General features: G+C 38.2%; 1 protein-coding gene across 8 annotated transcripts in view; it reads left to right on the forward strand.

Moving 5' to 3' along the window:
- Positions 1 to 23,793, forward strand: part of PPP2R2C (protein phosphatase 2 regulatory subunit Bgamma) — a 204,495-nt gene that overhangs the window by 158,987 nt on the left and 21,715 nt on the right. For all 8 annotated transcript variants that reach the window (XM_040063879.2, XM_040063881.1, XM_040063880.2 and 5 more), the window contains one exon: positions 14,716 to 14,880. In XM_040063879.2, coding sequence (XP_039919813.1) covers positions 14,716 to 14,880 — 165 coding nt within the window. The remainder of the gene's footprint in view (positions 1 to 14,715; positions 14,881 to 23,793) is intronic.

Genomic DNA, 23,793 nt, shown 5'->3' on the forward strand with positions numbered 1-23,793 from the left:
GGACTATCTAGCTGCACTAAATATTCTTTATGAGAATGTATTTGGATTGCTCACAGAACTGTGTAGCTCATAGCACTTGAATTCCCTTCATTTCCTGGTAGCACACTATTTCACTCCAGAGGCTGTCATGGCATTGCTATGGAAACAACATCGCTGTTTCCAGCATGTGCTCATCTTGAGACTCATCTTGACTAAAATACTCATTTCTCAGTCAGATCAATATAGTCCAGGGTTATCCTGTTTTAATAAAAAATTCCTTCTTCTGTGTCCCAAAAGGGTTAAGCTAATTAGCAAATCACCATAGGGCCTTCTTGTAGTCTAATGTATTCTGGTATTTGAGGCATATCTTGGATAGTCAGTTTGTTAGGCACCATATCTCGGGAAAATGAATTTACTTGAGAAGTAAACAACAGGAAAAAAATGGAAAAACCCAAAACAACGTGGTACACAGATGGAGACCAAGTTTGTGGCAGCCCACTGTGCATCTGAATGTAGTGCATATATAGAGCAAATGCAGAGTGCTCAGAATGCTCAGTACTGTGTATGTGAAAGCTAAACTGAAAGCAGATCTGCAGTATTGTCTTGTTATTTGTGGAGGAAGTTTGTACCCTTGAGTGAGATTGGGCTGTATAAAAATGCCTGAGCCAGGATGACTGTGCACAAGCTCTGTGCACAAGGATGCATTTTCCGTGCTCTCAAAAGCATGCCTGTACTGTGTGAGAAACTGCTGCCACCCCCACCCACAGCACTGTTTTCCTACAGAACGCACCTTCTGTTTGGGAGATGGCAGACCTTATTTCTCTTTTGAGAGCTCTGTGTAACCTATGTTAGCACTTCCTATTCTGTCAAGAAGAGTGTGTCAGTCTCTATCAGGTACTTGAAAGGTGAACGTTCTGCCATGGAGTTACATTCCAGCTGAGTTGCTACTAGCAACATTTGAGTAGCTTTTCCTCAAATTTGTGTTCTTCTTTTGTTCTTTACTTCCCAGAGTCTCTCCCTCTCCCACAAACATTGTGTCTCTCTCTGGTAAAGGAGAATGAAGATGCCTGCAAGTTAAATCAGGTCTGCAAGTTAGAGGATTGCAGAGGTGCCATGTACTCTGATCCCAAGGCTTGGAGAGCTCTCTTATTCTAACTTTTGAGAAATGATTGCTTTGCCTTTCTCATTAAAACAGTCCTGTGTGTCTTGGTTTTGAAAGACAGTTTTCGCAAGGAAAGCTCGAGTCTCCCTTGGAACGGAGAATGTAAACTCCCTTCCCTCCAAATTATTATAATTTTGCAGTTAGGGGCTTTCAGGCTAAGGTATTGGAATAGGAGTAACAGTTCTGTACTAGGGATATTAAAAAAGGAAAATACAAATGTAGTAGTACAAAAAAACAAGCAAGGAAGCAAACAAAGATCCTGGAAAAACTCTGACAGAGTCAGGGATACGACCTGACACCCTGTTGGTCAGGGTGTTGGAAGCAGTCCAAATAAGTCTTCCTGGAGTAACAGATGTGGTTCTGTGGAGTAGAGATGGTCCTGTAGAAAGTCCAGTGGTGACAAGATGGGTCCAGTCTTCCTCCAGGAATCCAGTGGAAAAACAGAATACCTTGTGTCCTTCAGTTTCAGTTTTTATCTAGCTAGGAACAGCTGGCTCCTCCCCCACTGTGTGCAGCATCTCACCATGGGATGATGGAATGTGTCATGTCACTGGTGGGCCCTAATGGCCCATTATCAGAAGATGTCCCCCTGGAGGATGGAGGGGTGGTAAAAGAGATAAGAAACACTGCCCCACCTGGATTTAATGGCTGGGCCATTATCAGAAGGCATCCGCTCCCCTCCCCCCTGGAGTTACAAGAGAAGGAAAAAACATCTCCCCAAAACCAGCTTTCAACAGATGAAATAGAATACACATTTTTAGCTTACATAACCCAAGACACTGTGTGAACAACTGAGGGGGGAAAAAAGCTGTTTTAACGAGCTGATTAGTTTCCAGGTTGATGGGATTCCCTTGCTAGACTCCACTTTTTCAGAACAGAATACTGTCTGTCTAGTAAAAGAGTCTTCTAGTAAGAGCTGACAGTGGCAAACCCGAAGATTTTCATATCTGACTTATAGTCCTTAAGCCTTGTAGACTCTTGTCTTTCTCAAGAATTTTCCATTTATGTTACTCTTATCTGAAGCAATGGAAAAGCTTTTCATGAGAAAAAATTGCTATAGTAGAGTGGGATTCATTATTACCCATTTAGCAATAATTCATGATCTATTTCAGGTTGTTTTAAAGTGATCTGATTCTCAAAGCTCTGCAAAATATCAGGTTCCATTGACTTTGCCTTTTAACTTTTGGGTTTGAGATCTTTTCAGCTTATTAAAGATAAATTATTTTGCAATTACCTATGAAACTATAGATACCAAATCATGTGGTAACTTGAGGATCCTTTACACTGGTGTAGTTCTGTAATAACTTCTGCTAAAGTGTCATTAATAGAGTAGCAGCAGGTGCTCTAGTTCTTATGTAGGTTTTATTCCTAATGCTTATTATTTCTGTGTCAGCAAAGGTATGTATGAGGGGCAGCAGACCATAAACCATATACTGAGGCTTAGGATAGGAACAAACTCCAACATAAAGCTCCATAAAGTGCTGCTGATGGGACCACAACAGAGTGCTGTATAGATATGATGGTGTTAAGGTACTTAATGGAATTCTTGAAATCATGAAAAATAGCCGCTTATTTCTGGAAAGATTCTTTTAATTAAGTAAGCAGAAAGTATAAACAATTCAGATAATCTCCAGAACTGGACACAGCACTCCAGGTGGGGTCTTACCAGAGTGAACTAGAGGGGCAGAATCCCCTCCCTTGACCTGCTGCCCACACTCCTTTGGGTGCAGTCCAGGACACAGCTGGTTTCTGTGTGTGCACCCAGCCTCTCATCCACCAGCACCCCCAGGTCCTTCTGGGCAGGGCTGCTCTCGACCCCATCATCCCCCAGCCTGTGTTGATACCAGGGCTTGCCCTGACCCAGGTGCAGCGCCTTGTACTAGGTATTGTTAAACCTTGTGAGATCCTCTTGGGCCCACTTCTTGAGCTTGTCCAGGTCCCTCTAGATACATCCTTGGTTTGTGTGTTTTTGGCTGCATATTAGGAAAAATGCAGCTAGGATTCTTTTATTAAAATCACACAAGAAATGTTTTTAATGTCAGTCAAGGGATTAAATTAGTAAATAGTCAATAATAATAGGTATATAGTATGTGTAACTGTAAGTTGTCATCTCTGAACTGCATAGAATCCCGATAGTAAATGGAACCTTTCAAGAACTCTCAATAGACTCATTTGTAGGAAAATTCTGTGTGTCCCCAGTGTAAAGTGCCAAGACGGAACTGCATTTCTAGGATCGCTTAAATGACTTTGTCTAGTAGGCACTAATGTAGTTAGACCTTCTAAAAAGGCACTGAATTGTCTTCTGCTTCTGTTGAGGTAAAACTATATCAAATTCAGATACAATATTATTTCTGATGTGGTCATCATTATTTAGAATATCTTAATTGAGTACAGCTTTTAAGCTTTTCCAAGTAAGAACAGTTGTGAGTTTATATGAGAGCTTGTGCAAATTGCTGCCTTTATGACTAGTTGTGTAATTCGAATACTAGATAATAATTACAGCAGTAAGGCTGTGTGAGTGGGCACTATAAAGAACTTCCAGATTATTTGTTTTCAAGAGGTACCAAGAAGTCTCAGCATCTTTTAAGAGATCTCTTAAGCATTTATAAGTTCAGATTTAGGGAGCTCTGAAAACCATGACTAAACCTGCAGAAGTGGTCTTTCAATACTTGGTTTTGCTTCTTGCCAGAGGACACTTTGTGATCCCTGTCAGAAACAATTGCTTTTAAGTATTCTGATTACCTTAAATTGACTCCTACCTTAGGAATATGACTGTCAGCCAGTCAGAGAGAATTGGATGACAGAGCATGACTGATAGCCAAAGGAGCAATATCAGAGCTAGTTAAGCAGTGTCTCAGCATTGAGTCCCTGGGTGAGATCCTCCTGGCCATGCAGCTGAAATGTGTATTGCAACGAGAGCAAACAGTGCATGGCTGGAGTGTATGAGACCAGTGTCAGCAGGGCATGGGATAGCATTGTGGAAATATTCCCTATCTAGTCATCCTCCAAAATAAATAAATTGGAGGAGTTGAATCTGGCTGTGAAAAACTAATTACGGCTGAGGTCTTTGCATACTTGGCAATGACCAGTATCTTCCTTTGTCTGTAGTTGCTTTTAAAGAAGTTAATTTAAGGTGATTTGAGCATAGCTATAGCCTTGGGATAATTACTGCACTATAGATTTATTGTTTAATAGAAATATTAATTTGTTAATCAGAATACATAATTTTCGTACTTACCACTCCTGTCCACACACAACTTGAAGTATGTGATTACGTTGTTCTTTAAATGTTTTTCTTTGTCCAGCCCTCTGTCTTCTCTAACACAGTTGTCCCCAGATAGAGACCCATACCTATGATTTTGTTTCTGCAGAGGTAAGGAAAAACATAGCCTAAGGCTTTAGAATACTCTTGCTTTGGAAAATGTATAGTGAATTGTAAAAAGGAGAAAGAAAATTGACTGGGGTTGTAGCAAATGATAAAGAATAGTGTGAAATTCTGAGCCGGTAAAAACCATTTCAGGATTCCTTAATAGTGCATTAGAGACCACAACCAGGATTTCACTGAATTCACGTGTTTGTAGAGGGATCTAGGCAATGAGACTCTAGGAGATACTTAAAATGTTACAATAGGGCAAAAATGTCTTTTCACAGATCTCCGTAGAGCCAATTGCTTTCCGGTTTAATAGGGACGGCAGCAAACAAGTTACTGTTTTGTATCAGGAATGCACTTTAAAATATCATTATTTCAAGTTTATTAGTATGGAAGAGAGAAAGAGCACTTAATAGAGCTGTAATGATTGTTAGCATCAACCACCAGATTTCCTTTATCACCAAAGTAATTTCAGGTGTTATCCAGAATCTGAGATCCTTAGCAGCAAGGGACTTGGAAACTATGTCAAAGAATATTAAACTACAGGTAAAGGGTCACATCATGGAACTGATCCTCATCTAAGCAGCACTCATATTTTAGAGTAATGTGACTGCAGTCAATGAAGTTATTCCTGTGGAAATGGGTAACAGGATTCAGTCCAAGATTTATTGTCTTACTAATTTTATTTCTTCAGCTGATGAGTTTTAATCAGTGTGTTGTCATTGTGGAAGCTTTTAAATTGCATGCTTCTGTTTCCCTCTGGATTAATTTCTCATTGAAGCATTTTGAAAATGAGCCATTCTCTGTGGTCACAAGTGCAGTCGGTGTATCCAACTTGAAAAACGTGTATTATGAATTTATTGAAAGTTAGACAAAAAAATGATTTACACAGTTTTAGGTACAATTATATGAAAAGATAATGTATAAATAATTTAATCAGCTCTGCCAGAGGGGCAAATTCTCTTAAATGAGTCTAATTATTCTAATTCCCATGGGAGTTTGGACTTGAAATTAACCTTGCAAAGCACAATCTTTCTCAGAGTATTAACATAAAAAAGAAGATAATCTAACTTGCTTAGCTCATTAGCTAAAAAATCTTTAGATTGAAGAGTACTCATACAAAGACACATGTCACAAAAATGCTCACGTGGTCATCTCAGGTGTTGTGTCAAGCTTGACGTCTGTACCTGTGTGAGCTGTCACAACCTGAGACCCTGGGAACTTTGACTATTAAAAGAGCTGGGACACTCTCATTAATGCACCCATTACTTTATTTTGTGTTGCCATATTACACATTTGTAAGGACTGCACGTGAAATTGCAGTAGTTTGTGCCTTTGGAATACAAATGCTCTGTAAATAAAGGCCATATTAACTTCCACAAACTTATAGCACCAGTTTAAAGAACAAGTCTGTTTTGACTGTTGTCATACTATATGCTGATGGGCATTTTTGAAAATCCTTTCAAATGAATTAAGTAACCAGATAATAAGGCCTGGCACAAGATTTTATTCAGGTATCTTATGTAATGTGTAAAGGTGATTTGAATGTAAGTTTTATTAGTGTTTTTAAAGCAGCTGTTTTTCAGAAACATTTGGCTATTTTTGAAGATAGCTCTATTTCACTACTTCCATTACAAGCATGCAGGGAAGGGGGGGGGGTGGGGCTTTATGTTCTGAAAGACACTTCTAGCTCGCTAAAGTTTGCAAGAATGTATTATTTGTGACTCAAATTGAAAAATCAGTAAAAATATGGAATTACTTCAATCTAGTGCAATATAAATACTACTGTATTTGGGTTTTCTGAAATGTATATGAAAGAATTAGTTGCATATTGCAAAATAAAAATAGCCACCAAAATGCTCTAAAATTCCTCCAGCTGGAATTTCTATGTCTGTTTTTATTTAAGAGACAGATCTTCCTCAGCTGCATGGGATTTTAATAATTACCAAGAAGAAATTTCTTGAATTACGTATTAGCATGTAGGTTATTTAAAAAAAAAAAAAAAAAGAGAGAGAGAGAGAGAAGACATTTTATCTCTTATTTCCAAGTTACGTGGGAAAAAAATTCCTGGCTATTTTTAAGATGGAGTTTGGGGAATTTTATATGTCATATTTCTTTGTACTACCAGTTTACTATTCAGTAAACTAAGTAGATCACTCTCAGTTGTCTGTTAAACATCTAATGTATTTCAGGAAAGGTTTGTCAACAAAGAGATTATATTGCTTTTGTTTATAAATTATCCTTGCCTTATTAATGTTGAATCACTCTTTTCTTGGAACCTCTGCCAGTATGTAGTACATGATGCCACTTAACCATACTATGTAGAACAGCACTGCCTGAGAGAAGCTCAGCTGGGGGACTTAATAGGGCTCTTCTGTTAATAATTTATATGTACCTGAGGCTCTTCTGGTATTTGTGTTCCAAGTGTAATATTAAGTGTGCCACAGTAGTTTCAGACAAATCATACTCAATTCATATGCAAATATATGCACTAAATATGACTTTGCAATCTTTCAGTGACTGAGTGACTCCAGGTGTACATTTACAAAATCAGGTCTTCCTCTGTTGATTCATCCACTTAACTTTTCTTTCAGCTGTGTATATCCAGATAATGATGTCTTTACTCTTGAAAATTTGAATCTGCATATGGTTGTTGCATGTGCCTGCATAAAGCAGGGCATGTGACTGTGTCTACAGCTGAAAATGTGGGCATTCCATTCAAAAAACAAGCCAAAAATTCTGTTCCTAAATAAATTAAAGTTTTCCAGTATCTACTGCTAAATTCATCACTCTCTAAGTAAATCATTGGTTGCAACGTGTATGAACAGGCCTATCTGTGATAAAGTTTGGATGTGACCTGCACCATTTAAAATCGTCTCCTTCCTAGCAGTGCTATTCTACAATTCTCTGCTTTCAGCACTTAGTCAAATGTTGCAGCTATTCCATAGGCAGTTTCTCTTATATAGTAGAGTTCCTTTTCTACAACTTGTATACAGCAAAGTCTGATGTTTACTGAATTTATGGCAGTAAAAGTTATTACCTAAAATTTTACTAACTATGTATAAAAGATGTGGATTATTTTTGAAGTAATATTTATGTAATGGTGGTTCAGGGCTTTCTTGCTTCTGTTTCTTTTTATCCTACCCAGATAATAGGTATGCAAGGTAATTTTGATGTTGCAAAAATCAGAATGAGATCTCTCAAATTCAGAATGAGTTATTAGACCAGTATGCACTCTGGGAGAAAGTTGCAAAAGACAAATGTAATTATGAGGATAATAATAACAATCTCTCAAAAACAATTAATCAAGAAGATAACTGAGTGAATACTCCCATGACTGGACAGCTGCAGGTATGGAGAAGAGAGACCACTAGATCAGAATTCAGTCTTGCTGGCTCTTAAATTAGCCTTTGCCAAGCCTTGGCCACTTCCTGCCTCAGTTTCATTTTCTGTAAAACATTAGCACTGATACTGACTCTACTTTGCCTTAAACCTAATGAATGGAAAATATTTCTAATACTACTTTGAATTTCTTACCATGTATCTCCACTTCCAAATGAAACTTGGGACAGAAATTTCAGAAGTTTGATCTTTAGGTTACATTCTTGAACAACGTTTATCCCGTCATCCTTTGGCACTCTGGTTTCTATCAATGCCAGATAAATCAGTAACATCTTTGTTCCTAAACACATGGAAATGGTCTGAATGTTCATCTTTGTGCTGCTCATGTGTTGTAAGTGTTATGGTATTAGAAGGCAGAAATAGAGAGCAAAATCAGGCGTGTCTGGAGCATTATGTACTAGACTGTGAGGAGATGAGGGTCAACTTGTACTGACACTGGTATGCTGAGGATAAATGTGAGGCCATTGCCCAGGGAGCATCATTCCAGCGTGCAGAGCCCTTATTACCCACACTGTGTAAGAGTGCACAGCCAATAATACAGGAGGATGTACTGAATGTACCATCCTGTCTCTGGATGAGCTAGATCTCAACCTCTTGTTTAGCTGTCACGGACAGATTCTCCTTTGTGGCTAGTTCCAGCTGAATAGATAGAAAGTTTATTGCTACTGTAGTCTTTTAGCTATGAGCATGACTTTCTTCCACTAACAGCTCTTTGTCATCTGGCTTAGCCTGTAATCCTTGATTTAAGAAACCTCAGAAGTCCACAGAACTGTGTTAACATTACTTAATCTCTTCTCTGTATGCTCTTTGTGTGTGTTCTTTGTATGGTGAGCAATTCCTTTGTGTTTGCACAGCACCTAATGTAATTGGTTAGGGTTTGGCCTTCCACATAGAGCTAACAGGCCCCATAGTGGTTTTTACCCTTTTCGTATCTCATAATCCTGATAGGAGGAAAACTACAGAAGCCTTTGACAAAGACATTTTTTTCCAATGAAAAACAAGTAATTTAAATTGGTATTTTCAGCAAATCGCCACCAGTGTTAGGCTGTTGCCAAAGTTCCCAACTCCAGTGTGATGTCTGAAGAATCACTGTTATAAATACTGTGGAGTTAAATATAGAATTGGGAAGACATTGTACAACCTGATAAATACCTTGCATTAACAGGTATTAGGTTCAAGGCAGCTGGGACAAGCACACGCTTATGTAGTTCCTGCTTTTGTGGTCCAGAAGAGTCAAATGATACAGAAAATGTAATTGCAGCTCTCTGGACTTGAATAAAACCCATATAATACATGCTGTTAGTGGAGCACTGGGCAAAGGCCATACAATGGAAAACATTGTGGCTATTGGGACTACCTGGAATATAAATATTCTCTTTGCCTAAGGTAAAACACTGGAATTTGAAGGAAAGGTTAGATCTATTACCCTATTGACAGTTCATTTCAGGACCCGTTGACTCTTGGACAAGAGGCCTGAAATACAGAGCTGGACCCTATCCAATGCTGTCCATATTGTCAGTTTATGCCTATTGTAGAATTGCCATTCAACAGTGAAAACATACAGTGTATCTATAAGAAATGGGAGGAAAGGAGTTGATGGTTATTGAGAGGTTAGGGCTTGCTCCTTTTGTTGATAATAAGATTTTTGTGATCGCACCTTGATGTTGTCAAGCACACTGAGGCCTTATGTACCCAGCCTGGAAGAAAACTGGAGCCATTTGGAATTCGTTTTCTTAACTGTCACATGGTGTAGGAATGATATAACCATCATGTAGGAAGTGTAAAACTGGTAGAGCTTGGCTTGTAGGCATCAGAGTTTCCTCCTTATAATGAAAATAGTGTGCACTAAATGACTAACAGGGAAAACCACTCAGAGAAATGCGTATATTAAAAGTGTAGCGCCTCAGCAGGACCACAGTAATCAATTACTCTAAACTGAAGCCCTGGCAGCTTCCATGAATTGCTATTGATTTCAACTACTAGTCAGTGAATCTTTCTAGGGCTAGGCTGAAATGTAGGTGTGAGATGCAGACAAAATTAGTAACCCGAACAAACCTCTGTGGAAAACACAGGGAACAGCCAGGTTTGGTAAGATATGTTATGCTGAAGGTTATTTTTTGAAAGTGCTTAAATTTGCAAAAAACCTAAGTCCCACGCAGGGATAAAAATGAAGTGTCATATCAGCATATATTGAAATAAGAAAGGTGAGAGTTTCATTTTTCTTGTGAAGTAACTATGGAAAAATTTGTCTGGCTTTCTTTAGAAAGCCTCTCCTCCTCCATTGCAGTTGAATAAAGGGGGAGGGGGGGCAAGTAATTTTTTTTCTCGAGCCTACTTCTGACCATAAGTACTATTTCTTCCTTGCACTGAACCCACAAGTCATTTAAAGATTATTCCAAAATAATGATAGAAGATTCAGCCCTTTGTATGCCATAGCTTGTGAGCTACAAATTTGTTCTCTGCAAAATTCAGTTTCTTGTAGAATTCCTTGATGGTTTCAGGAAGATGAAGCAGCTATTTCTTTATGCATACTGTTCACTTCAAAGGGAATTTAATCTGTTTTGAGGAGACTGCTATGTTACCATTATCATACAAGGAAACTTATTCTGGGACCTTTTTTGCTCAGCAGGAACCCTGTGTGTTTTCCACATTCTCATTATACATGTTTTGGCATGAGCATAAAGCAGGCATGCTCATTTATATTCTAGCTGATCAAGAGGAGAAGTCTGATTAATATGAATTTTGGATCAAGGTGAGGGTCAACATTGTAACCTGCAATAAAAGGAACTTTCTGGAGTGACTTCTCCCAGAGGGGAATATTTCTGTTAGATCAGTGGCCCAGAGGCAATGGAACAAATTTTCTTCCTCCTGTTATCCTCATTTTGCTATCAACTGCACAACAGCAGCGCACAATACTGGATTAGAACTAAACATACCATATAAGTGAATTGTGTACTCAGATCACATTCCTCACACTGCATATCATTGCAGGTTGTTAATCATGCCTTTCCTTATGCTCTTTCCTCTCTGAATTTTTCTTCTCTCCCCCTCCCCCCTTCCTCAGATCTTTCCCTAAAGCCTCCTCACAGCCAGGCCCTGCCCTGCTCATTCTCCTTTGTTGTACTTCTGTTCTTGAATAATTTGGGGAAGGCAACGTAGATGTTCAGCCAAAGTTAAGGTTACATTGCCTTTGGAGTAGCTTTGTTGCCTTTTCCAAAAATTGCCTTTCCTGATCTTGTAGCTCTACTAACCCAACGGTGAGAACATCATCATTCACCATTGTAGTTGCCAGGTGTACTCGGCCTTTTATTTCCATTTTGCTGTGGAGAGCGTCTATAAAGTCTGCTGGCCTCTTCATAGTTTTATCCTGTTTCATGGAGCCAAGCAGTGGAGGACAGGTCTGGTATGTAAGCAGCAAATAGTTAAGGGGGGAAGACCTGTTCTATTTTTTGCAAGCAAGAATATATTTTCTATTCCTTGTTTTAATGTTAATGAATTGAAAGACTGCCAATGTATTCTAGCCCATCACTGGCAAGGTGCAAGTTCAACCTTCCCTTGGCACAACTATCTACCAAGGATCAAAATGCCATATTCTTGTCAAGCATGTGTGGGAGTCAAAGCAATATGAACATATTTTTCATTTTCTTAGGGGAAATTTCTACCCTGTTAAGGCACAGAAACACTGACTTTTTTAGGACAACAGAATTACATCCTAGTACACTGCCAATGGTGAACTGAACTCTTCTTTCTGTCTTAGATGCCTTTGATCCTAAGTGGTTTTTCCGTACTCTGAAGATGAGGAAGATCATCTTTGGTACCACAAGGGTCAGATGTGACTGGTATTTCAGAGGAGAGTGCAGTGGGGGAGAAGGACAGTGCCCCACTCGAGACAGCCCTCCATGAGACCTGATTATAGGGGAGGGCAGTAGTGCAGGAGACAACTACAGATTTGTGCTATTACCATAGTTTTCTCTTTAGCAGTGGAATTTTCATTTAATCAGTTTCTGCCAGATTCCCTCTGTTCTGTGCTTTTCAAGTTCACCAAAGGCCCTGTTTCTGAAGCACACTGTCTGGTCCAGTTTTTTAAAATCTGTTATTTTTTCCTGCCATGCAATGCTGTGCTTAAAAGGAAGAAAAGACACAAAAGGAAGATAGAAAAATAGAAATGAGAAATGTCTCTTGGGAGACGCTTGCCCTTACCATGTCATGCTAGTTTAAATACAGTTCCCATGCATCACATGTCAAGCTGTACTTGATTGTTTTCAAATAGATGGCAAAAATCATGAGAGGAGGAAAATGTTCTTTTGTGTGACATATTCTTCTTTTGATATATTGGATTCTGTAGCTGTCAAAACAAAGGCTGTTTTTCCATCTATTATTACAAATGCATTTGGGGTAAATCTCGTCTGCAACTCTCTGGTCCCTTGGTTATTTACTTCAATACAGTGTTACTGTTTTAATTTTTCTAAACCTAGTGAAATGATGAATTTTCATTTTTGCTATGATCCTCAGTAGGCAAATGAGGTTCTTTCTCAGTGGAGATTTAGATCATGTCTGGAAATGCAGCATGTTTCAAGTATTTTCTGCTTTTCTGGCAGGAGAATGGAATATTTAATTTCATTATTCGGCATAGGTTTATTCACATTACACAATGAAAAGAAATTCATCAGTAGTGTCTTCAGCATCCAGAAAAATGATACTTACCATGACTGTTTCATATACTCCATTTATATTTTATATCTTTCTCATCACTCAGCAATTATTCATCTCTCTGCTGAGAGGTAAAATTCTTCTATTGAGTAACCGTAATTTTTCTGAACTCCACAAAGTAATTCAATCCCTGAAAGCAATTGCTTTTACTTAAAGGTGTTTCTTGAGGCAAATTCACCAAATACACATAACTGAATGAAGGTTATTTTTTTCTGTTGATTTTCAGGATTATTTAGTGATGCTTTATATAACAGGTAAATCAATGTTTCTACATCTTAACATTCATTGCACTTTTATTAATCATGATGGATTCTTGGAGATGGATGCAAATGTGATAGTACAAGTAGGAATGCAGTTAAAATGCAACATTAATTCATTCCTAGTTGTTATTAAATGTCACAAGATATTAATAGTTTTGCTGATATTTTCCTTTCTAAACCTCATGGGGGAAAAAAAAGAAAAAAACCCAAACCCACAACAGTGTGATGTATGCACAGTCATTAAGATAATTATCTCTGAATCTTTTGTAACATTTCACTGTAGTGTTCCAGACCTATCTTTTGGGGAAAGATCAAAGTATGGAGTGTAAAGGTGATGATAGACTGTATCCCATTCCCACAGAAATCAATCAAAGGTCTTTGATTGGTCTTCCATTTGGGAAGTGGTCACAGTGGGAACAGAAACAGGCTTAGTACCATGATACATGATTTCCCTCACCATCAATAAACCAGGTTTTCTCATTTATCTTATCCACTGAGATGTTTAAATTTTGACCGTCAGCTGATTCAAATTTTATGTTCAGGGAATGCAGGCACTGAGATGATTTGTGTTTAGGGCACTGCACTGGGACTCAGTAGATCTGGGTTTGTTCTGACATGCATTTCCCATGTGATCTTATGCAAATCCTTTATTCCTTCTCGCACAAACTCATCAGTAAAATAGGGTAATGTTACTTTTCTTGTTCGAAGGATTCATTAACATTTGGATGGCTTATCTGTAGCAGATTGCTGAGGGCCATGCAAAAATGCCCTATTTGATTTAAAATCTTATTTAAATGTACTGCTTTACATATATATCCTTCTTTCATTTTATGCTTGTGTATCTATTGCTTTCTTCCAGCCCCCTGACTTTCATTCTTTTCTCTGTAAGCAGTCTTTCACAGACTGGCCTTCTCCTCCAAACACGGGCTCAGTGTGGGTCCTGGGTTTTAAGGTGGGTAACGTGTACGAGTGGAGATGTAAGTGTTGGAGAGGCACCATGAGAGTTACACTTCATGTGGGTAATCTTTGGTGATCAAGCTGACAAGTTTGTGCTTGGGAAACTAGATATTTGATGTATTTTTGTTCCAGATGATGTTCACTTAAATGATTCAGGTGTGCGATTCTCAGTCACAGAAATTCTTACTGATTTTGGTAGTGGGCGTCATTTACATAAAAACCTAAGAATGACATTTCAGATAGTTCTTTTTAAATATTCAAATAGCAAACCTAATACTATGCGTAATTTTTTAAAAGGAAAATAATTTAGTATATGTTCACCCAAATTTATTTCATGTATTTGCCACATGTGCCTTTGGAAAAAAAGTACCTTTTTTTTTTTTTTTTTTTTTTTAAAGAGATTTTACCTTATGCTATATGCATTTTTTAGCTTAAGTTGCATAATCATAAAAGGCAGTGATTTTAGTGGAGTGAGCAGATCTGAGCAGTGCATTGTTCCCTCTCAGGCAGCATTCATTATCTCAATAGCAAGTGCAGGAGATGTAGCTACCTGCCCTCTGTTAGTTTCAATGAAGAATTGAAGTGAGAATTCTATGTCCCTGCAACACTGTTTCTTTGATGTCTTTGCACAGCATGGATAACTGGTGACCTGCTAATGGCACCTGCAGTAAAACCATGCTGATTTTGACCTTTACATTGCTCTTTGGGTTTGGTATAAGTGGGCTAGGTATGGGACTTTAAAACTGTACTACTGCCAAACAAATGAGTATATCTTTAAAAGCGTTATGTGTGTGTACATTTGCATGCTTCCTTCAAGTAAGAGTCGTGGTTTACCTGTAGATAACTGCATTTTCCTTGATGCAACTTCCGTTCAGACATTGTAGATATAAAGCCAGCCAATATGGAGGACCTGACAGAAGTGATTACTGCCTCTGAGTTCCATCCCCACCACTGCAATCTCTTTGTCTACAGCAGCAGCAAAGGATCCCTGAGGCTCTGTGACATGAGGGCATCGGCTCTCTGTGACAAACATTCCAAGCGTAAGTCCTTGCTCCATGGAGCCCCAGACGTCATTGAAGTCCTACTGTTCACAGACAGCACGTAGATGGGTGCATACCCCAGTGTGTTAGTTTCTCACTTGCAGGCACATTTGAAAAGAAAAGAGCAAAAGGGAGAATTTCTTTTTCACCTGTGCAAGTATCCGCTCTGAACTTGGTAACAGTCGTGTTTGTGACTGGTTGTCCATACGGTTCTTATTGCAGGGATCAGAGAAGAACCCAGGACTCTAGTGAAAGAGAGAGGGTTCCTAACAAATCAAAGAGGATGAGGCAGTATTTAAGTAGATGAGCATACTGGTTTGAATACACAAGTACTGTTCTGAATGCTGCAGCAAATAAATTTTGATTTACTACTTACTTGCTTTACCTGATTTACAAATTTTGAGTCCTTTTTTCTGGATTAGGAAATCTCAGTATCCTTCCTAAAAATGTAGTCCAGCATTTACTATGTGTATTTTTTCAATATTATGTCTGAACAGACTCAGAGGAAATCCAGTAAGTAATTGGGTGGGGGGCGGAGGAGGGGAAGAAACGAAAATTGTGTTGGTATAGTTGTCATCAGTCCTACATGATTTTATGTAGCTTGTGAAATTTTGAGATGAACCACCAAATCATGATAGTTCATATCTGAAATGTACATAAGAAGAAGGAAGTAAAATTTTAAAATATGTGACTATCGTTGTTCTCAAAGTAAAAGTTGAAGAAAGTGCATCTTTATATTGTCTTACTATCAGCTCTTTATGGTCTAGAGAAGACAGACTGAGGTTCTTCCCACCAGTAATCTGGCAAGCCTGGGCACTTTGCTTTGTGCAAACTGCCTGTTTGTTCCCAATTTTTTAAGGCTGACAGCGCCCAGACAAAGGCATCTGCAGGTGGTTGCTGAGAACCTCGTGAATGAACTGTGGTGGCTCTGCTTTAGTCACCTTCAGGACGAGGGCTCTTCCAGGACACCTCCATCTCACAGAATTGGGTCATCAGTTTCTTTTGCGATGCTGAAACATTGGAAGGACGTTCAGGAGAAATCCTTTTAGTACCAGAACATATATGAGGTTTTATGCCATTCAGCGCCTACTTGAACCTGTTTGAGATGGGCAGATCTCATTACTAGGGGCAAGAGGGGAGGAAAAGGCCATGTGAAGATTTAAATGACACATAAGTGTGCACAGATTTCATACCTATGCTATTTTTAAAACTGAGGGGAATTCAGTAAAAAGCCTATGACTAGGCCTTTTGACTGCAAGGAGAAATGCACATGCTCAGAACCTCTTAGCATGTGGTGTCCAATTATAAAAAAAAAACCTTGGAGGACAGCTTCCCAAGCAGAGAAGTGTTTTATCTTTATTAGCTGTATCTCCTTGTACTTGTAGGGGGAATTCAATACCATGAAGTGAAATGTAAGCATGACTCAGTCTGACACAATGCTGTGAGTTACCCTGTCCCACTTAATTGTTTTGTTCTGTAATACTTCCATTTTTTTCCTGCTAATAAGGCCTCCATGCCCCTGTAACTCAATGCCAAATGCCAATCAGAACTTATTAAAGCCACAATACAGCAATGCTGGATGAAAGAAGGGAGTGCAAGGTCTAATGGTCATTGATTAAACCCCATTTTCCAGATCTATGAGTTAGAAAATAGTCATTTAATGTAGCATTGCTGCACTGAAGTCAAGTCAAGCTCATTGAGAATCTGAGTGTGTGCAGTACAAAAGTGATACAGCGATGGTAGTGTTTCCGAAGTGTTGAAAGGAGTAGACCCACGTACTGCTGATTGGAGTGGTTTCAGTATAGCTCTCAAAGACAAGCAGTGTGAATTACATATGGCCCATAGCAGCATAAAAGGATATATCAAAAACCAGTCTGCAAAATCAAGTTATTTGCATGATTGTCTCTCTGGTACCTTGACTGCGCATCTGATTCCTCTTTACAGTTGCTAAATTTACAACTGGTGCATAAGCATGATCAGTACCCTGCCCTCCTAGCTTGCCTTGTCTTTCAGCCTCTTCCCGTAACTGACTTCACTTTTCAAGCAAAACACCACATGTAATCCCTCGTGTTGTACCATGCATCCCTGCTTTCCCAGCACAGTCTGGTATCACTGCCTGCTGTATTTCAGATGCTGTTCCAAGATTGTAGTGGATGTACATATTTTTGTGTACAATGTCACACTTAACAAAAGTACCTGAATAATGAGCATAGGTTGTGAACTTTTGCATTTACTCTGTTTCCTTTTATTTATTCAAATCTCTGTAGCTCTCATAAAGTCCAATGCAGCTCTTGGGGGAAGAGCCCTTTCATTTGTACAGATTTAGAGAGTGCCATGAATAATTACCATGCCATACTGTAAAAATAAATTACATATTAATAATCTGTAGTGTAAGTCAACCAACACAGGATGTTAATAAATTATAATGTCTTGAAGATTTCTGGTTTTCTAAGCTTAGTGGCAGAATCTCTTTTTTCGCCATTAGTGACAGCAGCATTACAAGGTTTCCCTTATAAATTCTCATGGCTTTGAAATGGACAAGATGAGACTACTTCCATATGTACTCATCCTGGATGCCTATGCTGAGATTTAATAGCAAGCTGCCAGTTTGTGTGAGGAGTTGTAATGGGGATATCTGTCCCTTAGAAAAATTATCTCAGACCACCAAAACTATTTATAAGGCTTTGAAAGAATATCAGGTCAGTAGCTGAATTTTAAATGGTCATTGAGATACTGATAAGCTGTGATAAAATGTGTTGTGTCTCTAATAAACCACCTGAAACTGCTTTATAACAGCCCTGTAACAGATTGTGCAGTGCTGAGTGAGGATCACAAAAGAATCTTATGTAGCCATTGCAAATGTGTGTCAGGGAAACACCACTGTGTAACCATAGAGCAGGTACATAATGCTGTTCCCTGTTATTATCAGACTTTGCAAGTAGTGGGAGAGGATGCCATCAAAAAGGTTCTGGAGAGGAAGTGCCAAAGAGATGATCATCCCTGCTTGTTTAGAATATTAGAGTGGGACTAAGAAAGGTGTTCTTGCAGTCTAAGGTGTTATAGGGGAAGATTAAAAGCATTTATGAAGGTCAGGCTCAAGCAGCAACAAATAGGGAATTAATTTAAATAATACGGAACCTTTCACCTAAATAGTGTACTTGTCAAAGCATCCAAAGATTGCCCTTGAGATGTCATTAGGCACCTGTATGGCAGTGCAGTGTAGAAAAAAGGCAGTATACAGAAATTAGTGAAAGTATCACTGTTAGAGCAGGCAGCTAGGAACATTGAGGTAATAAAAGAATTAACCCCACCTCAAATTCCATAAATTTTGGTGCAAGGGTGACAAGAAAGGCAAGCATAGGGATACTGTTGCAGTAAGATCGTCCTGACTAAAAATACACTTACAGCAGCATTTGTTCAATTAACAAGTTGTTGCTAATTCGGTTTTTATTTTTTTATTGCTAATATTATGGTCAGAGATCCTCGTAAATGTGCATGGAGTTAATATCATTCTTGCAAACAGCTTGTAGGCTAGATGGGTACATATGGCTGTTTCAACAAAACATAAAATAAAGCAGTCAGCTAAAGAAATCTGAGCTTGAGCATGTGAGGTCCAAAAAAAAAAAAAAAAAAAAGGTGTTTTTTCAGTAGTTAATCAGAATTATTAAAACAATTATTAAATGGCAAATATAAATTGTATAGTTATGCAATATGGAAATTTAAGCCACTCAAGAGTATAACTCCTATTGATATTTCATGTAAGAGCCTTAACATCTTAAAGTCATTGCATACTTCAGAAGCTGTAGTAATTTATTTAAATTCCTTATGTTGCTTTAAGTTTTTTTTAGTATTCATTTCTTAATATGTATTTGTAGATTAAAACCCAATTTCTAATTATCCATTACCCATGTGCAAAGTTTACAGCAAAATACTTCAAGGAAAGAGGAGCTGCAGTTTCAGGTTTATTGCTCTGTGTGGCACGGTGATCTTAAAACCACAAATTTTGGGTTTATACAGCATTATCCTCTGTCACCATGAGCTGGTGCTTTCTGTCCTTCAGACAGACTTCTCAAGCTCGTCTCCTCTGTCTGGGTCTGTAGCAGGAGCTCTTTAGAGCCCTCCTCCCTAGACCAAGGAAGCATTTGTAGGTGACAGGCAATCCCAAGAGCCTTCCCTGGACTCTCCCTGCATGGAGCAGAGCATCTCAGCCGGTGCATCCCAGCCCCCTGGGTTGGACAGTCAGGATCTTAAAAGTATAAACTGGTGTTGGGAGCAGTGCAGGGTGAATTCCAGGTTTGGTTTGTGACTCAGAGATGCCACCCAAAGATGAGGGGAGTGGTTTTTCCACTGAGAGTCCTGTTCCACATTTTTATTTGAAATCCAGGCCTGAAAGAAATGCCAGCCTTTCCCCAAGGATAAATGACACTGTCCTGTCAGTCAGGCATGTAACTCAGTTGGGTTATCTGCTGGTTTTTTTTGAGATTATGTTTGATTTTAAAGAATTTAGAATCATGGAAGCAGCCAAGGCGCAAATCAAGGATAATCTACTTAAGCATGTTGGATTTTAAAAATTAAATTTATTATATTTACCAGTTGTTTAAAGCAGGTTGGAATTTCAGAGACAGGACACCTTTCACACCTCTGACTGAATATGGATTATCTTTCATTTGCAACAGAGAACAACCAGATGCACAAAAAAGCCTGTGACAGACTAGCCCTGCTGGATTTGCTAATTAACATTGACCTTTCCAAATGAGTGATGCTTATTGTCTGACTGAAAAAGAGAACTTGTTTTTCTTCTGTGTGAGCATTACATCTAAAACACGCTTTTTATTTCTGCATCTGGTCTCATGTCAGGTTATCATCTGAGAAAGAGAGACATTCACCACTCTTCCTTTAGGCACAGAGAGGGCCCTGTCAAAGTGATGTCCACTTCAGGCAAAATCTGCAAGGTTTCATGTGACAGGAGTGAAACTTATCTAAGCTTCTGAAATTATTTGACCCTGTGCTTTATGAAGGCTTGTTCTCCTTATCCTAATTCTGGATTTATTTTTAAGCATACACTACAAAGGCATATATGCATTGCTGATTTTATATCCCCAATGAAGAAATGCGCCTGTATCCTGACAATTTTGTAATTATGACTGTCACTAAAGGTCTGTTACTACAATTTCATGCATGCTAAACTAGATCCTGGAACGGCTCCTTCCTTGTGCAGGAATCCCACTGAAATTTGGTGACAGATTGCGTTTAGCATGGGCTCCAGAGCTTTCATTCTGCTCAGTTTGGATGAATGTATAATAAAGACATTTAAAACGTGGCTAATGAAAATTCAAAGATGTTTCTACAGAAATACAATTATGTATATATAGTGTTTCCTCCAGTTGTGCAAGATATGTTAAAAATAAATCTGAGGAAGAAAAATCGCCATTTATATACTTCTAGCTATCAAATAGGAGGAAAGAGAAAAGCCTGAAGCAATGGTAAATGATTTATGATTGAAGAGGTGTTTCATTAACCCCTCTCCCCCAGCCACACAGAGATAAAGCAAATAATTGCTGTAAGATTGATTTAATTATTCAGTCTATTAAAATTCCTGTCTTGTTTGCTTAATTTTTTTAATAGCAACAAATACTGCTTTTTAATGTCTCATGAAACCAGCTTTCAAGATCTTATTTCACTGGGGGAGAAAAAACCCACTTATCACCAATCTTATATATCAAGATCAGAAAGACTTACACATCATTTTGGCTGCAGAGCAGTAGTAGTTTTATGTCCCATTAACTCCTTGGGATTGCTCACAACATGTGGCATTAAACATGCACATAAGTCTTTGTGAGACCGAGCTTTAAAGAGGCTTGATCTTCTAGATTGGCTTTGTGTGTTTTCAGTTCCTTTTCTCTCTTTAGCACCATTTCTCTTTATTAACAAACTCACTGGCAAAGTTATATTAATCTAAGCAACTCTGTAGTGAAGCTCCCACCCACTGATCTTTAGCTATTGATCTGGCTTTGCCTTTCAGCACTAATGCACCCTCCCTTGTGGTTTGTGACAAGCTGCAGCAACTCAGTGCAGATGGTAAAACAGATTCTTAAATATTGATTTGAGGCTCCACTTTTAAAAGCCATGCTCTCCAGAGGTATTGATGAGAAGGCTAGTTTTAATACTGGGTCATTGGGTAAAGGAATGCTGTATGGTAGGTGAAATTTCAGCCTTGTGGCATGGAGGTAAGGTCAGGAATTTGCTTTGAGTAAAAGAAGGAAAATGAGATGTGTAAATGACCAGGGCACAAAGAGGTGCCCTCTGAATTATATAAAAGCAAGTAGAAAATTGAAATATAAAAAGATACTTGATTTTAGTTTAAAGCAGAATAAACAGCTACAGGCTATAGTAATGTAAAATGTTAAACAAATGTGTCTCACAAAATAATTGTATTTTAGATTGTTTATGAAAGCAGATTCAAAAACTCCCTCTCATGTATAACCATATTAATCAATATAGACCAAGAAGGCAAGATTGTCACATTAGCAGAATATTCTGTTATTGAAAGAGAATTTCCAAGGGAGATGAATGTATTGGCTTAATACAAAACAATAAAGCATTTAGAGATAGTGAAAGGTAGAGTAAATAATAATGGCAAATCAAATTATTATCATGAATAATGAAGCTAAAAGGTATAAAGAGATCATGGATTTCAATGGCAGCTTGGAGCTGGGTTTGATTCACTTAGCATGAACTCAAGGACTCTTTTGTATTAAATCCTAAAATAGATTTTAAACAGTGCATAAGAACGACCATGCCTGGGCAGACCAGAAGTCCTTCTAGCCCCGTGTTTGGGCTCTGGTTGGCAGTAGCTACATCAACAGGAAATGTAAAAGCACACCAAGTGCATAGTCTTTACTCTCTGCAATTTGCAGCTGGAAACTTGAGGTTCAGAGACCTTAGTGGAAGTGAACTTACTGCATTCAACAATACTGAAATGGATGTGTGGTTTTTTTTTTTCTTTCCTTGAGGTTGTGCAGTTACTTTTGGACCTGTGTGTATTTTTTACCATTCACAATATCTTTCAGTAAAGTCTTTAGTAGCTTAGTTAGGTATAGTATGAAGGACCATCTTCTCTCTGCTTACCCTGTCCTAGTTTCATGTGGGGACCCTACTTGTGGATTGGAAGAGACAGTGTACAAAGTGAACTGTCATTCCCTATTCGTCCTTTCTATGCCACTCCTAATCATGACCCACTCAGTTTCCTAGGTTGAGAGACCTCAGGCTATTGAGCTGTTCCTTGCATAGAAGTCATTTGGTACTTCTGGTCATTTTTATTGCCCATTTTTATGTCTTCTTAAGATTTTTACCACATTAGAGATAAGCCCAGAATTATGCTTAGCTCAAGATGTAGCATTTCTTGAATTAAACAGCACAAAAAAAAAAAAAAAAAAAAAAAAAAAAAAAAAAAAAAAAAAGGTGCTTTCTGTGTTGAACATTAGTAACAAGTGTCATGTACTTAAAAAAAAAAAAAAGAATATTAGTATTTTCATAGAAGTTAAAATGAAATTTAGTTTAGGTTTTTTAAGCTAAATGATGGGATATATGTGACAGAGCACAGCTGACCCAGGAATAGCGCTAATTTTCCATCTAAAATTATTAGAGTATGGTTAAATAATTTGTTATTTTGGTTAAAATTTTTTATTTATCATCTATTAGGAAAATATATTGTTTTTTTCTCCTTTTGTTCCTGTGGCTAGTCTCTCAAGACCACTGAAATCCCACACACTTCAAAGTACTGTTTTCCAATACGTTCTATTCAGGTATTGCAGCCATTTTCATTTGGGATCTGGAATTAAATGGGGACTTAGTTTAAATGATAAATTATTTAGCCTGGGACTGAACCCATTTTCAGTGTTTATAAAATTAAAGCCCTGTGAGGGATTACCTGATCCACCACTGGTATTTCCAGGTCCAGTTGAAATTCACCTATTGTTTGTGTACTAATGAAACCCAGAGGTTTATCTGTTTATAAGTTCTTAATTCAGTTGAGCTGCAGAATGTTTACTTGCTTATATAACAAAAATGAAAAATTGTTTTCCCCATCATGTTCAACCAGCTTCGTTTGCCCTGGTCTCCACGGTCATCTCCCTCTCAGTAACCACGCTGCCTCTTTTTCCACTGTTGCTAAAGCTGCTTTCATCCCTTTGTAGCTGTGACCCTTAAACAGGACCTGGATTATTTTCTATATCCACTAGCTGTCTTTGAAGGGAGGGAGAAATATATTTCATGGTGCAGGATTTCCAATTATTTACGTCTAAGTAAGAACAAATGCTATAAAATCAGAAGTTTTCAGGACAAGATACAAACTATAAACAGTGTCCTCTTTAAAAAAATGTTTTAAAAAGTTATTAATTGTTCATAAGTGGAAAGAGAGCAGTGCTTTTTTCTGCTAGAGGGAATGAGTCTTTAAAGCTTTTTATAATTTTATCCTATGACTGATGGAATTTCTTACAAAATCTGTGGAGCAGATTTCTGTTCATCTTCAAGTATTCCCTCCTGTGATGATTTCAGGAGGAACACAGGATTTTATATACTATATCAGATTGTGACACTGCACCCACCATATAAGACAATTTTAGCATTCTTTTTAATATTTTTTAAAGTTCACATATGTCAGAATTCGCACACTGCGATGATTAAAGCTCTGCCCGGCTACTTGTTTAAAATTGAACATGAAAATTACTTTGGGTTGGATTTATTTTTTCTGTATTGGATGTGTCTTTTCCAATAAATAGCAGTTTGAAGTGTGTGGAATCAAGCCCCTATTAATGGGAAATGGAGGTGACAGCACCTGTGACCTGCAGAGTGCAGATGACAGCCACAAGATGTTAGTGCACCACACTTCTTTTGGCTACTGCCCCAGGCATC

This window comes from Hirundo rustica, chromosome 5, assembly GCF_015227805.2.
Source record: "Hirundo rustica isolate bHirRus1 chromosome 5, bHirRus1.pri.v3, whole genome shotgun sequence".
Taxonomy (NCBI): domain Eukaryota; kingdom Metazoa; phylum Chordata; class Aves; order Passeriformes; family Hirundinidae; genus Hirundo; species Hirundo rustica.